This window comes from Chiloscyllium plagiosum, unplaced genomic scaffold (genome assembly GCF_037043375.1).
Source record: "Chiloscyllium plagiosum isolate Xiang-an unplaced genomic scaffold, Cpla_swu_hap1 HiC_scaffold_5, whole genome shotgun sequence".
Classification (NCBI taxonomy): domain Eukaryota; kingdom Metazoa; phylum Chordata; class Chondrichthyes; order Orectolobiformes; family Hemiscylliidae; genus Chiloscyllium; species Chiloscyllium plagiosum.
This window is the reverse complement of record NW_028270143.1, coordinates 27,329,404-27,350,768: the sequence shown is the minus strand read 5'-3', so window position 1 is coordinate 27,350,768 and position 21,365 is coordinate 27,329,404. Positions and strand designations below refer to the sequence as shown.

Here is a 21,365-nt window from a genome sequence, read left to right as displayed (position 1 = left end):
GTGTTTACTATCTACAAGCTTCACCAAAGTTCTTTTGAAAGCACCTTCCAAACCCACAAACATTTCAGAAGAGAACGGGATACATGGGAACACAACAAGCTGCAAGTCCCTCTTTGAACCAGTCATCATCCTGATTTGCACATCACTGTGCCCACTCACTGGCTCTGTGTTATTATCCTGGAACCCCCGCCCTAACAGAATTATTTGGTGCATATACACCAAAAGAAACACTATAGTTCAAGATGGCGGCTTACCATGACCTTTTCAATGCTGGCCCAGCCAGCAAAGCCCACAACCACAGAATGAATAGTAAAATACTAAGAGCCCCTGCAACCCCCTTTGGAGTGGAACCTTCTGCAGGGCACGTTCGTTTTCCTCCCTTCTTGCAAAATCTCCCTTCACTGTTTCCTCCACCACCAGTCCTGATCATAATGCAAAGCAAGTGACATTGCAACAACTTGCCCCTTAAATATAGAACACAATGTGGTTTTCTGCCTTACTGTAGTCTGCAGTTACCTCCAAATTGCTGCAACATCTCTCCACAATGTATCCACGAATTCTGTCTTGGCAGATGTAAGCCAATAGTACCCCAGCTGCAATTTGTTGAATGGCCATTTAGACAGCCCAAGACCTTTGTTTAATAAGCACTCAGTTCAGGGGTGAACAAGCCCAATGCTGTGTGTATGTTTGTTGGCCAAATATAGCACCCTTGTATTGCATTATTGATGTCAATGATATCTCATAATCTCATTCCTACAACAGCTTTGAGCACATATAGAGGGTATACTCACATGCATTATTCTATTTCATATTGCTGCACCATCTCCTTTCCAATATGTTGCATGTATGGCCATACTGCCACTAGAGCTAGACACAATGCTACATAACTGAATTTCAGGCCAACAGTTTTTTTCAGAGCTACGCTTAGTTTGAAATTATTTTTTAGAACATTGTTTTGAAAGTTTACAGCAATTAATCCAAACTTGAAGTTAAAAGAATATTCAAAGCATCTGAACTGCAAATGTAGGGTTAGAGGCCACACTCTCATCTCTTCTATCAATTCAACATTGCACAGAGAAATGGTTTTGCCCGTGCTTATATTAGACAAGGTACTTGACTCTGTGTGATAACTTGAAACATCTAACACAGAAATTTTAATTAAATTAGATGATAAACCAATTTAATTGAATGAAGTAAGATTGGGACCTTTGAATATCTTGATGTAATGAAATAAGTAGTTATCATTGTCATAGGAATGTTAATGCATGTTATTTTTACTTGCTCCAAAGATGGTGCTGAAACCTCTTCACAACACAATTGAGAAACCAGCCAAAGGTCTTTGATTTGACAAATTTAGAAGCCAATTGAAGCAAAGCTGCTAATTACATGGAGATACTTTTAACATTGTGGTTGCTACAATGGAGGTGTGAACTGGTTTATAGGCAGCACTACATTGCTACTTTCAAAACGTTGTTTCATTTTTACCAGATAGTAAGGTAAAAATTCTAAAATTCTAATTAGACTAAAAATAGCATTAATCCTAATATTGCAATCATTGTCAAGGATCCTGATTATAGAGCTCCTTTTCTTAAAAAATATTAACTATCCTCTCTTGTCCTTCCTATACTCAATTAATCTATTTTCTTAATTTTCAAGGCCTACAGCAAAATCACTTGTAAGACTTGTACCAAAGCATATGGAAGACGAGTTGACTCATAAACAGTTTGTTTCTTTGAAGATTATATTGAATGTGTCACATCACATGTTTTCTGCGAAACGACCACATTTTGCACTGTGTTTGCCCTGTTCATGCTTAAGTACAGATGAAGAGGAAATTGGGGGCAATATGACTATATTTGCCAAGGTGTTCTGCAATTCTATACCTGCTTCAAAGTTATTTGAAATTTAAGGCAAATGCACATGTATAACTTTATAGAAGTATAATTAGGACTGTCTCTGTGCTGACACTATTCAGACACAACTTACCTCTCGTCAGCAAAAAGTCCATTTTGGCAGGATTGCGTTGCTGGCCTGCAAAGATGGGCTAAGAGCTCAGCCTGTATTTGATCTAAATAAAAGCATTAGAGATGGCTTGGACTTCAGCACTAATGCCTCTTGCTTTCAGATATACATAAACACTATCACATTGAAAGGTAAGTGGAGTAAATGTTGTGCTTCACCACAGAGCATTTTAGGTGATGGTATGTACCAGTGAATGAAATAGTAACAGAATAGCTAAAGATAATGGTTCTTTATATGGCAAGATAAAAAGCATGATTCCATTTAATTGTATTCCTTTTGAGAAAGCCTATCTAATTGGATAGCGGTTAGTTTGTAGAAATTTAAGTTGCAAGAATGAATTATTTCCAAATTTCATTCTCTATAAATGACTAACACACCAGAGAGAGGACACAATCCAACAACTTTTTTCCCTATTTGCAATTGTATCTGACATCCCTAGTGTACAGAGCAGCATTGACTCTATGTAGTTTTCATGGTACCAAATAAGGGCTGTCATTGCGGAAATGTTTAACTTGTGTTTGATCAACACCAAAACATCATTCTGTGTGACTTTCACTAGCAACAGCCTCAATACTTTAATCCTGAGACACTTACCTATCCATTACCTCAGTATTCCAACTGTCAAAATTGTCAAAAAGAAGAGTTGCTAAGGATTCAAGAGACACCTGTCTGTCAGCTCACCACATTACTTTGTGTAATTAACACAATCAGTTGCAAATTAAACCTGACAATGAATATTGTCCACCAGATTGCTTCAATTGATTAACATTATCATGAAGTTATACTGACATGTTGAAGAAAAAGGCCTTTGTACTTTAAAGTACATCATATTACAGTGCACCCTAGAGAATGAACTAATCAATGTTCCTCATTATCCAGATGGAATGGAGCTATTTGCATTTACAATTACAGTGAAATACTTAATCTCCTAAATTGTCACAAAAGAGCTGTGAGATTTAACAGGATACTTTGAGATTTTAAAACCTCAGAAAACAAACCTTGGTAATTGTAATTCATTTTCATCTAATATGCCCTTAAACCTAGAATGTTATGTTTGTGTTTGGTTTTTATGTAGTGCTTTATACAAACATTTCTAGAACTAATAACCTTGACTACATTGAGAAGATTCTTCTCAGTTGAAACTGTTCTCAATCTGATCCAATGTCATTACTATAACATAAAAGAGTTCATGTTACCTGATACACAGGGAAAGAAAAAATCAGAACTAGAATTGTAATACTGAGCAAATTTAAGCAATAATAGGAAACACATTATTCTTATACAATATGATTAGGAAACAATAAATAAAAGGAAAACTCCACATGTAACAAAGAAAAGATCACATAGATAACTTCAGTAGCACCCTATTGAAATTGGCCCCACGGGGAATTGACAAAGCTTATTATTCTATTATAAATACAATCTTTTAGCAGTACTTACAAATATTAGTAATATGCGAGGAACCCATTGGCACTAAAACCTTGAATAGTCATTTCACTATCTCAGTCTCACTAAGCTTCTGCAATGCGACGTTCAGTGCTTGCGATTTCAGCTGCATTCTGTGCCAGCTTTGTCAGTCACATGTAACAGTGTCCTCTAACCACAGCTGCTTTCTATTTAAACACCATACCCAAAGCTGGTTTAATCAGCAGGAACAAAATGGAATTGACGTCGATTTAAGATAGTCGCTGGAAGATCATAAGGACTCATAGTTTAATTTCTAACACAAAGTTATTAATTAGCCAAAGCAGTTCTGAACATACATATTAAGTCTACATTTACATGATTCTAATCTATTTCACTGTAAGCCAGGTTGTGCATGAATATCCAATATACAAAATGATGCCTTAAGGACTCTTTGCATTAATTGTGTTAGTTATAATATGTCCTTTGAATAATGGGGTAGGCTTTCATTTATTTTTCTAAGCATCCATGCTTACAGGTAACGGACAATATAAATTGGTAAATTTCAGTAGTACAAAGTGAGCCGATAGAAAATGAGTATCCCATTTTACACTGAACTAGATATTCTCTTCGAAAACATTGTTGTTCCATAGTACATAATAAAACAAGCAAAAGATTAATACACTTTCTCATATATGTGAGATAAATCTTCAGTGTAAATAAATTTGCTGCAAAATTGCAGTAACTGAGAAACATAAACTGTCTGGAGTTAATAATTTCCGTATGTTTTCAGTGTAAATATCCCCATTTCATTCACATAATCTTAGCCATGGCTGTGAAGAAGGTTGTTCACATTCAGCTACACAATTGCCTTAAGAAAGTCTTACAGGTCTAAACTATAATAAAAATAGCCTGAAATGAACCAGTTAAGTAATGCATTTATTTTTGGTTTTTAATACTTAGCATAGGAATTAACTGCGATGTGCTTTAAATCTAGGTAATGTGATGGAAAAATCCACTGAGTTTCTCAAATTAAAAGTGAATTGGTTTACCTGAGAAGTTTCAAAATCTGTTAGAATTGCTCTTAAAGCTGCTGCAGTTCAGTTTCTGGTCAATGGTAAAACCAGGAAGCTGACAGTGGAGGATTCAGTGATGGTAATACCATTGAATGTCAAGGGCGATTGTTAGATTCTGTCTTGTTAGCCACAGGCATTGCCTGGCACTTGAATGACTCAAATATTATTTGCCACTCATCAGTTCAAGCACAGATAGTGTCCATGCTTGAGCTACATGTAGACATAGACTGCTTCAATATCTGTGGAATCATGAACAGTGCTGAACACTGTGCAATCATCAGCAAACATCACCACGTCTGAGCTAATGATGGAGTAAAGATTATTGATGAAGTAACTGAAGGTGGTTGGGACATGGACACTATCCTAAGGAACCCTTACAGAGATGTCCTGGAGCTGAGACGTTTGATCTTCAACAACCACCACTATGTTCCTTAGTACTATGACTCTAACCATTTGAAATGTGTCCCTTATTGACTCTATCTTCACAAGTAGCTCTATCTTCATCACTGAGATGCAGCTTCGTTTACCATGTTTGGTCCAAGATTGCAATGAAGTCAGGAATTGAGAGGCTTGGGTGGAGTACAAACTGAGTATCAATGACCAAGTCATTGCTGTGTGCGTGCATTGATTGCGATATAATGAACAGAGGCATTTCAAAAACTCTCATCGCAAACTCTCATTACTGTCACATGTACCTAGGTACAGTGGAAAGGTTTGTTTTGCATGCAGATCATAACTTTCAAGGATATACAGGTCATACAATGATTGAACAGAGTGAGGTACGCTCTTTCTAAAAGAAGTGAAAGGAGAGAATCTATAACAATTAGAAGTCTTAAATCGAGTACAAAGCTATCAGAGTTAAGAGTGCGTTCTCTGAGACAAGGAAGAAATTGGTTCAGAATGTCTTGAAAATAGATATTTGGAAGCTGAAAGAAAACTGTTTTGAAATGAACCCCTGCTGAGAATCTATGATCTTGGATGCACATACATCTATGCAATGAAGAAGTCAACCCAGCAGACATATGAATTAACAGTTTATCACCTTGGAAGAAGTAAGAGATATCTCGCAAGCAAACACATTATAAATCATAGGATGTTGAGAGAAGAGAATTCTAAAAAGTGTTAAGTTAGTTTCAGAGGTTCAAGAAGAAAATGAAGTTAAATTATTAAAAAGTTATACAACTGCACTAAAAGACATTTACAAACATATTCAGCTAGAAATAAAGGAGGGCCCCAGCATCACAGATGCCAGTCTTCATCCAATTCAATTCAATCCGTGTGAAATCATGAAACACTTGAAAACACTGGTCAATGCAAAGACTGCAGACACTGACAACATTCTAGCAATAGTACTGAACGCGGGGTACTTCAGAATTAACTATTCTCCTAGCCAGGTTGCTTCAACCCTAATAACTACCCAGCAATGTGTAACATTGTTCAGTACAGACAGACAAAGACAAATCCGACCTGTGCAATTACCTCCCAAAAGTCTACTTTTAATCATCAGCAAAGTGATGGGATGTGTCACGAATAGTATTGCCAATAGCATTTATTGGCAATAACCTGCTCACTAATGCTCAGATTTGGTCCACCATTGATATTCAGCTCCTGATAACAATATAAACTTGCTATAAACATGCAAAAAGAGGTGAATTGGAGAGAAGGTGAGGACTGCCCTTGACATGAAGACATCATTTGATCAAGTATGGCTTCAAGAGGTCTGAGAAAAACTGAATTCAATGGCAACTGGGGGCAAACTCTCCGACTGATTGGAGTCATACCTCATACAAAGGAAGGTGGTTGTGGTTGGAGGTCAATGATCTCAATCCTGGGACATCACTGCATGAGTGAGAGTCATAGAGATGTACAGTATGGAAACAGACCCTTCGGTCCAACCTGTCCATGCCGACCAGATGTCCCATCCCAATCTAGTCCCACCTGCCAGCACCCGGCCCATATCCCTCCCACCCCTTCCTATTCATATACCCATCCAAATGCCTCTTAAATGTTGCAATTGTACCAGCCTCCACCACACTCTCTGGCATCTCATTCCATACACGTACCACCCTCTGCGTGAAAAAGTTGCCCCTTAGGTCTCTTTTATATCTTTCCCCACTCACCCTAAATCTATGCCCTCTAGTTCTGGACCCCGACACCAGGGAAAAGACTTTGCCTATTTATCCTATCCATGCCCCTCATAATTGTGTAACCTCTATAAGGTCACCCGTCAGCCTCCGACACTCCACGGAAAACAGCCCCAGCCTGTTCAGCCTCTCTCTATAGCTCAAATCCTCTAACCCTGGCAACGTCCTTGTAAATCTTTTCTGAACCCTTTCAAGTTTCACAACATCTTTTCGATACGAAGGAGACCAGAATTGCACGCAACATTCCAACAGTGGCCTAACCAATGTCCTGTAAAGCCACAACATGACCTCCCAACTCCTATACTCAATACTCTGACCAATAAAGGAAAGCATACCAAACGCCTTTTTCACTATCTTATTTACTTGCGATTCCACTTTCAAGGAGCTATGAACCTGTACTCCAAGGTCTCTTTGTTCAGCAACACTCCCTAGGACCTTACCATTAAGTTTATAAGTCCTGCTAAGATTTGCTTTCCCAAAATGCAGCACCTCACATTTATCTGAATTAAACTCCATCTGCCACTTCTCAGCCCATTGGCCCATCGGTCAAGATCCTGTTGTAATCTGAGGTAACCCTCTTCGCTGTCCACTACACTTCCAATTTTGGTGTCATCTGCAAACTTACTAACTGTACCTCTTATGCTTGCATCCAAATCATTTATGTAAATGACAAAAAGTAGAGGACTCAGCACTGATCGTTGTGGCACTCCACTGGTCACAGGCCTCCAGTCTGAAAAACAACCTCCACCACCACTCTCTCTCTTCTACCTTTGAGCCAGTTCTGTATCCAAATGGCTTGTTCTCCCTTTATTCCATGAGATCTAACCTTGCTAATCAGTCTCTCATGGGGAACCTTGTCAAACGCCTTACTGAAGTCCATATAGATCACATCTACTGCTCTGCCCTCATCAATCTTCTTTGTTACTTCTTCAAAAAACTCAATCAAGTTTGTGAGACATGATTTCCCTTGCACTAAGCCATGTTGACTATCCCGAATCAGTCCTTGCCTTTCCAAATACATGTACATCCTGTCCCTCAGGATTCCCTCCAACAACTTGCCCACCACCCAGGTCAGGCTCACCGGTCTATAGTTCCCTGGCTTGTCTTTACCACCCTTCTTAAACAGTGGCACCATGTTTGCCAACTTCCAGTCTTCTGGCACCTCACCTGTGACTATCGATGATGCAAATATCTCAGCAAGAGGCCCAGCAATCACTTCTCTAGCTTCCCACAGAGTTCTCAGGTACACCTGATCAGGTCCTGGGGATTTATCCACTTTTACCCGTTTCAAGAGATCCAGCACTTCCTCCTCTGTAGTCTGGACATTTTGCAAGATGTCACCATCTATTTCCCTACAGTCTATATCTTCCATATCCTTTTCTACAGTAAATACTGATGCAAAATATTTATTTAGTATCTCCCCCAATTTCTATGTCTCCACATAAAGGCCGCCTTGCTGATCTTTGAGGGGCCCTATTCTCTCCCTAGTTACCTTTTTTTGTCCTTAATATATTTGTTCCTCACGGTAGTGTAATAGGTCCAGCCTTCTGCAATGACCTTTCGTCCATCATGGGGATGTTTGCAATCTTCAGCACCATTTGTAACTTTGCAGATAATACAGCATTACTTGTTCCTAAAATAATCATCTGATATAATGAAAAGCTATACAGGACAAACTTGGATGGTTAATGACAATGGACCTTGTTTTCAGATCTTTCAGAATTTGAAATAGACCTCATTTAATTTATCAAATAATAGAACTGAAATTATTTTGTTACCTGCAGAGCCACTTTCAACCCAGAAGCATATAATTTAATGTTTAGCTCATCCTTATGTGACAAATACGGCTTGACTTGGCTTCCCTTCTGTAAAGTGTTGAACATGGCATGTGGATAGGCTAACTAGACCAGCATTTATTACCCGTCCCTCATTATCCTTCAGAAATGATGGCAAACAGTCACTGTAACCACTGTAGTCCATTGGTGTGCATACATCCTCATTGCTGTTAGGAAAGAATGTGTCAGTGTTTTGATCCAGCAACAATCAATATAGTTCCACATCAGGATGTTATAGATATGATGCAGAGCTGGGCTGAGGAGTGGCAGATGGAGTTCAACCCTGCCAAGTGTGAGGTTGTCCATTTTGGAAGAACAAATAAGAATGCGGAATACAGGGTTAATGGTAGGGTTCTTAGTCAGGTGGAGGAACAGAGTGATCTTGGGGTCTATGTACATAGATCTTTGAAGGTTGCCACTCAGGTGGATAGAGTTTGTAAGAAGGCCTATGGAGTATTATCGTTCATTAGCAGAGGGATTGAATTCAAGAGTCGTGAAGTGATGTTGCAGCTGTACAGGACTTTGGTTAGGCCACAGTTGGAGTACTGTGTGCAGTTCTGGTCGCCTCACTTTAGGAAAGATGTGGAAGCTTTGGAGAGGGTGCAGAGAAGATTTACCAGGATGTTGCCTGGAATGGAGAGGAAGTCGTACGAGGATAGGTTGAGAGTTCTCGGCCTTTTCTCGTTGGAACGGCGAAGGATGAGGGGTGACTTGATAGAGGTTTATAAGATGATCAGAGGAATAGATAGAGTAGACAGTCAGAAACTTTTTCCCCGGGTACAACAGAGTGTTACAAGGGGATATAAATTTAAGGTGAAGGGTGGAAGGTATAGGGGAGATGTCAGGGGTGGGTTCTTTACCCAGAGAGTGGTGGGGGCATGGAATGCGCTGCCCGTGGGAGTGGTAGAGTCGGAATCATTGGCGACCTTTAAGCGGCATTTGGATAGGTACATGGATGGGTACTTAATCTAGGTTAGAAGTTCGGCACAACATCGTGGGCCGAAGGGCCTGTTCTGTGCTGTATTGTTCTATGTTCTATGTTCTATGTTATAGTCAGGAGAAAAACATGCATCAGGTTTTGTTCACAGTACTGCCACTGTGTTTCGGTGTGGTGAATCTGAATGTTTAAAGCAGTGGATAGGTGCCAGTCAAGTGTATTGTCCTGGATGCTGTTAAGCTTCTTCAGTGTTCTTGGCCTGCATTCAACCTGGCATCTGGACAGTATTCCATCACATTAACAACTTGTATCTGTAGATGATGGATAGGATTGGGATGGTCAGGTGGTGAGTTACATACCACAGAATTCCAGGCCTCTGACCTGCTCTTACAACAAGAATATTTATATGACTGGTCCAGTTTAGTTCTTGGTTAGTAATAACCCCAGAATCTTGATATTTGGAGATTCAATGCCATTGAATATCAAGGGACAATGATTAGGTTCTCTTTGATTGGATGTGGTCATTACATGGCACTTGTGTAGTATCAAAATTACTGAAGGCTAGAACAACCCCAGTGAATGGCAAAGCCAAGCTAGTTGCTCAAGGCAGCCATAAAACAAATCCTTGATGGCTGGATAGTTTTGGCCTCTATTTAATTTATATAAATCGGAGATAATTCTTGGAGAAAAGAAGAAAGTGCTTCTTGGTATGACTGAGACTATATGACTATTCTAGCTAGAAACATAAAGGCAATTTTGTCAGTCGTGCTTGAAAATGATGTAAGAAGTGTAAATGATGCCAAGAAATACAAGTTAGAAAGCAATTGGAACGTGAGAAATCATCTCATTCCACAAAGTTGCAAAGGATGAAGTTATGATGAAGGCTGCAATAAAATTAAACTAATGGAAGGCATCCTTTTTTAAGAAGTGATGGTGACAGGAGGGAAGACATATTTGTTATTCTAATACCTTGAAGTATTTCTTATACTGATTCAATGGGAAACATTTCTCTTTAATTAAAATAGCTGTCTTGTTGGTAAAGCATAGACCAGGAGCAAGAAAGTTGCAAAAACATGTACAGAGTTTCAGAATTTAAGAAATATTTTTAAAAATAGAAGACTGTGATTATTAGATTAGATTACTTACAGTGTAGAAACAGGCCCTTTGGCCCAACAAGTCCACACCGACCCTCCGAAGAGCAACCCACCCAGACCCATTCCCCTACACCTAACACTATGGGCATTTTACCATGGCCAATTCACCTAACCTGCACATTTCTGAGCTGTGGGAGGAAACCAGAGCACCCAGAGGAAAACCCACGCAGACACAGGGAGAATGTGCAAACTCCACACAGACAGTTGCCTGAGGCGGGAATTGAGTCCGGGTCTCTGGCGCTGAGAGGCAGCAGTGCTAACCACTGTGCCACCGTGCCGCCCACATATATGTGCTTCTCCCTTTACATTTTTAATGGCCTGACACACACACACACACACACACACACACACACACACACACACACACACACACACACACACACACACACACACACACACACACACACACACACACGAAGCTACTTTGTCTGAATGGTACTAAGTTGTGATAAAAATGAAATTATCCCTCAGTACTAATCTTTATTTATACTGTTAATTTTGCAAGTCAAATTTTATCAATATATGGTAATGAAAATACTTGCATATTAGCATATTTGGCATTTAACAAAGCTTATTATAAGTATTGTATTTGTACTGTCCAGGCAAACTGGACAGAAGAAAAGAAGCCAGGGAAGTAAGGTTTGTCCCAAAGGTCGTGATGGTGAAATGGAAACAAAAAGAGGCTTTATTTAAAAGATAAGAGGAGTATAATGCTGAGAAACATTGAGAAGAAACTGAACTGTAAGCACAGAGTAGCAGAATCCCAAGCTAGATTCATAGTCTTAAATTTAATACCAACTTTTATTCGATTGCCTTTCTTAAAAATGGTGTCAGCTCTTGTGTGACCTGTTGTAAGGAGGAAAACAAAAACAGCAGTCAAGACAGTATGACAGGGAAGAAACACTTGGAGTTCTATCACTATATGACAGCATCTGCAACACTTTGTTTAAATGATACAAGGTATTAAGAAAGAGAAAGAGTGCATTATGTAATGATAGATTCAGCTTATAGCATGATTCAAATGCCCACTTTCCGCTACAATAATCCGGGCATGATTTTTGCCATCACACCAAAGACATCTTTGTACTTGACAAGTATTCTACAGAAGGTGAAAGTAAAAAGGAGTTAAAGTCACTAGCATTCCTTCAATTAGTGATAATTTCCCTTCATGCCAAGAAATTGGATGGTCCCAGTGAAGACAGAAGGGATTAAAATGTCAGTTATTCTTTGTTGCTCCCTTCTTTGATTATCCTCATTGCTGTTAACGTTTGTCGAGAGTGTGGTGCTGTAAAAGCACAGCAGGTCAGGCAACATCTGAAGAACAGGAGAATCGACATTTTGGGCAAAAGCCCTTCATCAGGGATGAGGCTGAGTTGAACCTCATTCCTGATGAAGGGCTCTTGCCTGAAGCATCAATTCTCTTGCTCCTCGGATGCTGCCTAACCTGCCGTGTTTTTCCAGCACCACACTCTCGACTCTGATCTCCAGCATCTGTAGATTTTACTCTCTTCCTGTTATCGTTTGTGTCTAGGAACATGTAACTCATAAATCAGCCGTGTACCTTTAAAACTTACATTATGACTTAATCACTATAATTAAATATAAGACTTTTATAATATTAGAATTAGGATGCTACAATTATAGTATATGAAGCTTAACAAATATTTATGGCATTTCCACGGAAGCTGTTTTAACAGGGAAATTTGCCCATTTACTTTGAATTTTTACATTAATATCACAAATATTAGTACCACTGTCACTTTATAACTGAAAATTCATGATAATGTTTTATATTTTGCTTAAGTGTGCTGTATTTTAAACTTTAATATTTTATAAAATAACCCTGTGGCTTAAAATTTGCATCCTTGAGTTAATTATGCCCTGCACCATATATTATTTCCCATAGTTTGTCAATACAACATGATTTAATGTGGTTAGGACTCCAAGCATGTATCTGCTACCAATTGGTCAGACCAACTTTTTTAAAAGAACAAGCACTTACCACATTGGGAGACCTAATGCCCACTACATAGAGATTATAAAATGTCAGTCCCCTCAAAACATCCACAAACTTAACATTCACACAAGAGTTTTAAGTACAAATGGGTCAGTACAATTACTGAGCACTAAAGGCATCAAAAGAACGTTTCCACATGCCACTAAAATCAGAGAAGTATTGGGAAGTGAAAATCATATAAAAGTTTTAGACAGATACTGGATCAAACAAACATTCAATTTTTGCAACTACCTATAATAAAAATAGATAATTATCTCTTTTCCTTTTTGAAACCTAAGCAATTAAAGACAAGAACAAAAATGAAAAAGTACAAAGATATCTCTTAACCTGCTTTGTCAGAGCTGGCAGTGATGGTGGTGGTTGTGATGGAAGTGAAGGTGGTCTTTACGCTGTCCTTGGCAGTAACAGTTTTCTGCTTATTTTTCATGGCTTCCAGTGCTTTGAGCTTCTTGGCATGTTTAGTGCCTTTGTAGTGTGCCCCGGCTTGGCTCTACAAAGGAGAACAAATGAACCATGCAATCAGGCTCATTTCTTAACTGCCATTCTCTGTATTAGTGACAATACAGAACAACTTTCAATAATGGGCACCGCATTCCATGATTACTAATGTCCACAGTTTTAAGCAAGAATGCCATGACCGTTGCTCAGTACAAAATCATTCACATCTTAGTTTAGGTAACAACAGGTGCCCTTATTGAAAGAGCTTTTTCGACAGTGTTAGTGGTCATCAGAACGGAAAACAAAAGGAACACAGAACAAAAGCACATGCATTTTAACAGATACAAGAAAAAAAAAGACATGAAACATCCAGAGAAACACTATGAGCTAGCACTATAAATCATGAAACACACAGGCTGACATGCCTTAAGTTATCAAATGGTATTAAGTGTGTTCTTTGTTAGCTAAGTAGAGACACACAAGGTGCCACAGTGCTATGGCCCCTGAAGGATAGTTAACTAAGCTGATTTATAATAGCAACTGAGGAAGAAGTAGTACCGGTTGGAATTATAAACATATTCAAAGATTCACATCTTAAGTCTAAGTTAGTCTTACAGGAACCACTTGTAAGATAGACCTTATTTGCGTTATTAAGTATAGACAATTTTTATATGCAATCGACTAAAACAAAATTGAAATTTAATTCATCCAAATTGGAGCTGGGCACATCAATACTAATAATATGAATTGCAGTCTGTAACAATTTGCTTGGATTACTTATATCGAGTGGTGTATATTGCGCTGGTAAAAAAAAAAGTAAAGCTATATAGTCTTACCAGATCATAGGACTGCTCTGTCAGTAGAGAGACACAAATGGTGGTGGTTTAACCTGAGGGTCACCACACCTCCGGTGAGGGGTAAGGGTGATAATGAGACTCCTTGATGGTAACCTGAGCCAATGTGGGAATTTATCCAATGATGTTGCCATTACTCTACATTGCAAACATCCATCCAGCCAACTGAGCTCAACAGCCACCTATCTGTAATGGTCCCTTATCAATAAATGGATGAAATAAAAATTTGCTTAGATAAATAAGTCATCTCTCTTCAGGCATAATAAATTAATGATGTTTCTAAATTGAGAAAGAATCTTATGATTTGGGGAGTAGCACAGGATCTTGTGTATTGGAGTTTGAAAGTGACATAATACAGCAATGAGTATAGTGATTCACTGACTATCCATTACCACCCATTAACTTTTCATATGAGAAGGTAAAAAATATCTTTTGCCTAAATATTAGTGGAAGAATTTGCTGAATTTTTAAATTATTTTTCTTATTGATAAACAGACTTAATAAAAAGAATCAATTTGTATCAAATCATACCAGATTGTGAGAAGGCACATCTGTCTGTAAGAAATGCATAAAGTCTCTGAGATTGCCAAAGCTGGCTCAGAACTTGCAAAACAAAGTGTGGAGATTAATGGAAAAAAAGTGCTTGGCATTTCAAAGTGTCTATTTACATAAGTTGCATGACTGATTTTTCAAACTATCACCTTCACAATTTGGTGTGTTTTGTTGGATAGATCCAACTGATTATTAAATAGATACATTACTTTGAATAAAGAGCTAAGCATTTTAGTTAAATCTTTGTTTTATAAGGGAATGGTTGAAGGGATAACTTTTTTTTAATCATTGAAACTGATTTTGTTTCCGATAAGACATTATCAGTTTCTTTGCTCATGATCTTCAATGACACTTTCCTAAGTAGTCCCCATAACCTCTGAGAGAACCAATATCTGTGCATCTTAGCCTTGAATATATTCAATGATATCACCTATACAACTCTCTGGGGTAAAAATTCCAAAGAGTCACAACTTTTTGCATGCAGAAATGTGTCTTCAGCTCAGTCCTAATGATAAGCCCCTCATTGTGTAATTGTGCCTCCATCTTCTAAATTTCCAGTCAGAGGAAACAATCTATTAATATCCACTCTGCGAAGACACTTCAATGTCTTGAATGTTTCAATTAAACCACCTTGCTTTCTCCTAAACTTGAGAGAATGTAGACCTAATTTACTCAGCGTTTCAGCAAGACACATGGCACTCAGGGAGGTTGTCCTGCCTAACTTCAATCTTCCAGCTGCAGTCATTACGACAATCAGTCAGACAGCTGGTGTAAAGAAGCAATACATTTACAATTATGATATTCAATCAAGTGCCACCCATATGCCTTCAAAAAATGTCTCCCCCTTGTTTCTTTCCCACCATGTGTACTGTGAAAGGTTATTCATGGCTAAGTTAACATTCAATGAGGGCTGGGTGCAGTGATCATTCATTGATTGTAAATCTGTTGTTGCTCGATTTGGTTCACAGCTGTGCTTTAAATATGGAGCCACTGGTGAAAATCCCAGAGGTCCTTGCAACGGCGAGTCGTCTGACTGCACAATAGCACAAACACATGCCATCGGCTTATGGTGCAAACATAATAATGTGTAGTGCAAAGAATTATGTGAGATAACTCACTAGAGCTCACAGAGAAAATCCTTGTGAGAATTTCGCCCAAATTGGTCACAGAGTTTTAGTTCAACCCAATTTTTTTCTTTCTTAGCTCATTGCATGTCATTATCACAAATTACTCTTTAACTACAACCCTAAATGTCAAAAACAAATCTAATTTGCATTTGAACGAGCAACTCTCTAAGTTTTGTGAAATGCATGTTGAAGTTTACACTGTATCCCCTGACACTGAATTGAAGTCATCCTTGTGTAAACCTGTCACATGTGCATCCATCTGTTGGGTGAGTGGAGTTTATGTGTTTTACCATTAGCATCCCAACTTTCCTGTCAGGATCTTTTAAAGGTGGGAGTCATTCTGAGGATCTAAACAATCCCATTACATACAGCTGGTCCATCAGTTTAATCCCAATGATACATATTGACGCTTTTAATCAATGCCAGGCAGAAGCTGCGAGATGATCAAATAGGAAATAGGTGCCAGATTTGATGAATTATTTGTGATTAAAGAACACAAACTGTACAGAATATTCTATTAAGTAGCCAGATAGTGGCTTCCCAACAGCCTATTAGTTGTGGTGCCACCAAATGCGACCTGCAATTTACTCTCTTCTGAAACTAACATGCATGTAGATGGTTTAAAAAGATAGCCATAGCAAATTATAAGTTCAGAAAAGACCTCGAGGAACAACTTGCAATTAGTTTGATACCTTCATTCTTCCTTTACTAGCCTTCCAATTGTCATTCCCAAAATCCTCTCTGACATTAGTTATCAATCCTAAATGGTTGCAGAGAGACAATCAGCATTGAAAAGGGACTTTTATTGACATTGACAAGACTAATGATGGAACAACTAATATTTTGCTGAAAATTAGGAAAGGCTCAATACTTTCGGCATATGTTTGTTTTTCTGTAAACAGCTGTATTTCTTAAAACAAACTATTAACGGTAATTTTTTTTAAGACATCAGTATCGTCCGAGCAAGTTCTGGCCCATCGTTTTAACCTTGATTGTTTAAAATTTAAGAAACAGATAGATCATGAGAAAATGAAACTTTAAGGAGTTCCTCCAGTCACATTTCTAAAGGTTTCAAAGTGAAAATGAGTTACATGAGAGAAAAGGATATTTACATGAAGAACTTATAGTTCCAAATAAAGTGGAGCAAGGACAGGGGTTAAAAGAAGCAGCAACAATAAAATCAGTGGATCATTCAAAGGTAATTCTTTATTCAATCTCTATGGCAACACATGCTTGATTATTTCAAGTATGGTAGATGAATAATTAAACTCTATCCTAATCACTGAGGCTAAATAATGGAATTTTGAACATCGCTCATATACACCATTTGTTGCTGCACTTTCTAAAGACAAAATGTAATGTAACAATGGTGTTTAAGCATTTAAAATATTCGAGCACACATTATGGCAATCATAGTACACCCTCATAAATGAGACTGACCCTACTCTCACCCAATAATGTTACATAGGGGTTTTTCAACAGAACCAGGTACAGGTGTCTTTTCTGTATTCACCTTGCTAGCCTGATGACAATCAGGTATCATAGCATCCTTTCCCCCAGCATGGATGAAAAAGTCACTGGTTAGGGGAGGATTCAGTTAAACAGAGGCAAGTCGGAAGCTGAGTAAAATCGCAGTCACTTTTATTAAGTCTCATTTGGAGGCGAATTGGATCTCTGTGGAAATGTCAGCTCTGTTATTTGAATATCCAAAGAGGCAATTAGTGCTGAATTTAGCCCAGCATTTTGCTTTAAAAACGAGTGCGTGGGTTTCCAGAGCTGTGTGACATTCGTCAGGGTTAAAAAGGGGGTGGGCATGATGGGGTGTCATTGATCATTAAGACTGACAGGTTGGAAAACATTTCAAGACCAAAATAGACAGTTGCTTCCTTGCCCAGGTGAAAGGCTTTTATTCACAGCATTTGTCCTCAGAGTGCGGTTTCTCTGAATGCCAAGTAACCTCCAACATTTTGGAAGGTCACGCAAGCCAATGGGTTCCTGACAATGGGATTCAAAAATCAAGATAGATCTGAAGTCACTGTTCAGTATGTACCAGACCTGCAGGGAGGACTACACCTCTAGGAGGAAGAAAGTGATAATCACTTTGCATCTTTGGAGGAAATATAGGAACCTGATTTGACCATGGTTTCTTGCAACCTCCGACTGTGTTCCAAAAAAGCCTATGGATAGGCTTATCCAGTAACAGTTCAAAGAACCCGAGTGGGTGAAGTTGAATGGGACAATCTAATCCTCTTTTCCAGCCTTTCAACACAACTCACTCTAACAGCCAGTAATACCTCCAACTCATTCACATACTTTAGTCAACACATTCTCAGGTCTCCTCAAGGCTTATTGCCATTTAGAGAGCAGGAGGCACAAACAGAAATATTTGGAGGAATTTAACTTGAAATAAATAGCATGATTCATTTGCATTTTTCAATGCTTTGAGACTGTGACATCATTATAATCACCCAAGTGATTCCCCTTTTTTAACCAAAGCATCTTTATTTTCCTTTCCTTATTTCTCTCGAGTGCTATTACCCATGGGACTTCAGCAGGACTGCAGTCAGTCCACAAAGACTATACCATCTGCACCTGTTCAAGGGCAGGATCAATTATTGGAGCAGAAGCAACAAGTTGGACTCTGGCTAAGGGGAAGAGGGAGCACCTTGAACAGAATCCCAACTTCCCTGTGCCTTTTCTGCATCTTCCCTCTAAAGGTTCACTCGCAACTCCTTGCTGGTCAAGAACCGGAGGTTGGTTGTGGGGGGGGGGGGGGGGGTGCAAAACCGTTGTCGAGCGTTTGTGGAAACAGAGTGTGCAGCCTGCTCTCAGGACCAGCAGACAACTGATGCTCCATGTCACTCTCTTTATGGAGGTGACCATCAGAGGCAAGGTCTGAGCCGTTGGGGCTGTACCCATGCTAAAGTCAAAGCTCTCAAATCTCCATCCAATTGTGTCCATTGCCTCTAGATTTGCTCATAGAATCTTAACATTATTGCTTGCTGCTCCAGAATTGTCCTCCTTGTGAATATCTGAGATTTGATATCTGTGTCCAGCCGAGCAAGGCTTGTGCTGTCCACTACTGTATGGGTCCGCAGTTCATGTCCACTCATTATGGGGGTCTCACCATGTAACAATCTAGTGGTGTCCTTTGGAGATCTCACATCCATGTGCGTGAGCTAGTGAATTGGTGGTGGGTGTGCATATGTCTCCTGATTGTGCTTCCTCAGAGTGAGAAACCTCTTCTGAGGATTCCTCAGCTTCCTCCTGTTCCAGCTCACATATCATAACAGAATGGACAATAAAGAATGTATGTTAGAACTGACAAGGGGAAAGGATAAAAGGTAAACCTTGTGCAGATATTCACATTTCAATTCATGACAGTAAGTTGGCAACAGTGATTGTTATCGAGCACATGACTGTAAAATGTCTACTTTTGTGACCAGACATTGTGGGAACTCCTTTTTTCTGTGTCCAGTGATCACGTACTCAAACACCCTATCAGTCTCCATCACTACCTCCTTGACCACAGTTAGGGTGGTGGGTCTCTCTACTTGGAGCTCTGGTCTCGGTTTTGTGAGTGATTGTACATGAGAAATGTAAAGAGGATAGAATGGCAACACTTGTGGAGGGTGACTGTGAGAATTAAATGAGTAATTGTCAGTTTTGCTTGTCGAGGTGGAGTTGTGAGGAGGTATCTTGAGAGAGAGGAATGAATGAATGACTCACTTGTATAAAGCATTGGGCTGTCAAGTGCTGCGCAGGAGATTGCTGGGAAGCTCAGGGAATAAGGACTGACAATGGCACACTCCCATCCTTTCCTGTCATCCCAATGTCATCAGACTGCTTGTGGCATTGTATTCAGGTAAAAGGGTCCACAGTCCTGTTATTCCCTGGGTCTGCTATTCTACCCACTCAGACTGTATGACGATAAAAAGCATTTCATTGTAGCATGGCAGGCCGTGAAAGAAAGAGTTAGAAATCCAAGGAGGGGTAAGCACAGCCTAGCCACATCGCACTTCTTTTTCTGGTAATTGCTGAATCCCAAGGAATCACTTTGGAATTCAGGCATTCTGCCCCTGCTGGAGTCATTTCAACTATGAATCCTTCAATGGATGGGTAAAGGAATCCAAGGCCTGGACATGTAAAACCACAGTGTGATTTGTTAGGAAATCTGAAAAGAGAACATTATTACCATGATTGCGTGAAAGTAAAACCCATTCTAGCAACAACCATGTTACCAAGCTACTGCTGACCCTAAGTGGATATGAGGAGTGTTGGATTTAATGGGGGAGCAAGCACAAGGTTCCTAATGAAGGGCTTCATCATTCCTGATGAAGGGCTTTTGCCTAAAACGTTAATTTTCCTGTTGTGGTTCTGTTCGCCGAGCTGGAAGTTTTTGTTGCAAACGTTTCGTCCCCTGGCTAGGCAACATCATCAGTGCTTGGGAGCTTCCTGCGAAGCGCTTCTTTGATGATTCCTCCGGTGTTTATAGTGGTCTGTCCCTGCCACTTCCGGTTGTCAGTTTCAGTTTGTTGACAACAAACACATCGACCTGGACCCAATATACCAACCACTACAGCGGACAGCTGAAACTGACAACCGGAAGCGGCAGGGAGAGACCACTATAAACACCGGAGGAAACATCAAAGAAGCGCTTCGCAGGAGGCTCCCAAGCATGATGATGTCGCCTAGCCAGGGGATGAAACGTTTGCAACAAAAACTTCCAGCTCGGCGAACAGAACCACAACAACGAGCACCCGAGCTACAAATCTTCGCACAAACTTTAATTTTCCTGCTTCTCGGATGCTGCCTGACCTACTGTGCTTTTCCAGCACCACTCTAATCTTGACTCTAATCTCCAGCATCAGCAGTACCCACTTCCATCTATAAGGTTCCTAATGGCCTATTTATGGTTCTAGTTATTATGGTCTTATGAAGCGCCTCAATCCAGGAAGAGTTTGGCCTCCTACTCAGGAGAAACCAGTGAACATTTCTGGGACTCACTTAGTTTCTATCAATGATCGTCGCACTAAACAATGAAAACAGCAGGGGAGCAATGTTTTCTCCTGTTCCAGCTATGTTTAGTATTCCATGCAGAGTGCAGAGTAACAGTGATACCATCAATGTTGGTTTCCTTTCTGTGGTAACAAAGAGCAGTCAGCAATATCTGTGCCTAACAATGATGGACCATCCAAATGAATGCTGCTTTTGTTTTACTTGAGAACCTAATTCTCCTGTATGCTTTGCAAGTTGTTGGCAAAAATAGGGTTCCCTTGCATACAAAGGAACAAAAGCCAACATCATTTTTATAAATAGTCATTTTTTGCTGTCCTTCGATCAAGAAGGAATTTAATTATAGTCTAAGCAAAGGGCCCGATTTTCTAAAATGAAAATAAATATAACTTTTGCTTTGATTGATGATTTGGGAATTTTCCAGTGGTCATACTTTGTGCAGGTGCTAATTACCTTCAAGGTTGGCTGGTTACTGCCAGGGTGCAATTTGCCAAAAGGAATAAGACAAATTGTTATATTTAGTAATTCTTTCTTCATGACTAAGAGCAGTAATAGGAATATCACATGGTATAAACCAGTCTTTAACCCTTCAGGGTTACATTTTCCTCTGTCCAGTATAACGATAAGGGATCAAGTGATGATCAAACAACAATAATTGGTTAATATTTACAAAATGGCAATGAACACTTTTCTGTTTGTATCATTAATAAAGGCAATTTCCTTCCTAACATATGCTAATAGACCTTTGCCAAAAAAAGAATGATCTTTAAGGACTATTAATGCTTTGTA

At 39.3% G+C, this 21,365-nt stretch overlaps 1 protein-coding gene across 9 annotated transcripts in view; it reads right to left on the bottom strand.

Annotated features, from left to right (window-relative positions):
* The window catches only part of LOC122549745 (zinc finger protein 385D-like), a 1,031,183-nt gene that overhangs the window by 56,434 nt on the left and 953,384 nt on the right, over positions 1-21,365 (bottom strand). For 7 of the 9 annotated variants that reach the window (XM_087987039.1, XM_043689687.2, XM_043689686.2 and 4 more), the window contains one exon: positions 12,917-13,079. The exons of the other annotated variants lie outside the window; for them this stretch is intronic. In XM_087987039.1, coding sequence (XP_087843165.1) covers positions 12,917-13,079 — 163 coding nt within the window. The remainder of the gene's footprint in view (positions 1-12,916; positions 13,080-21,365) is intronic. 9 annotated transcript variants of the gene reach the window in all.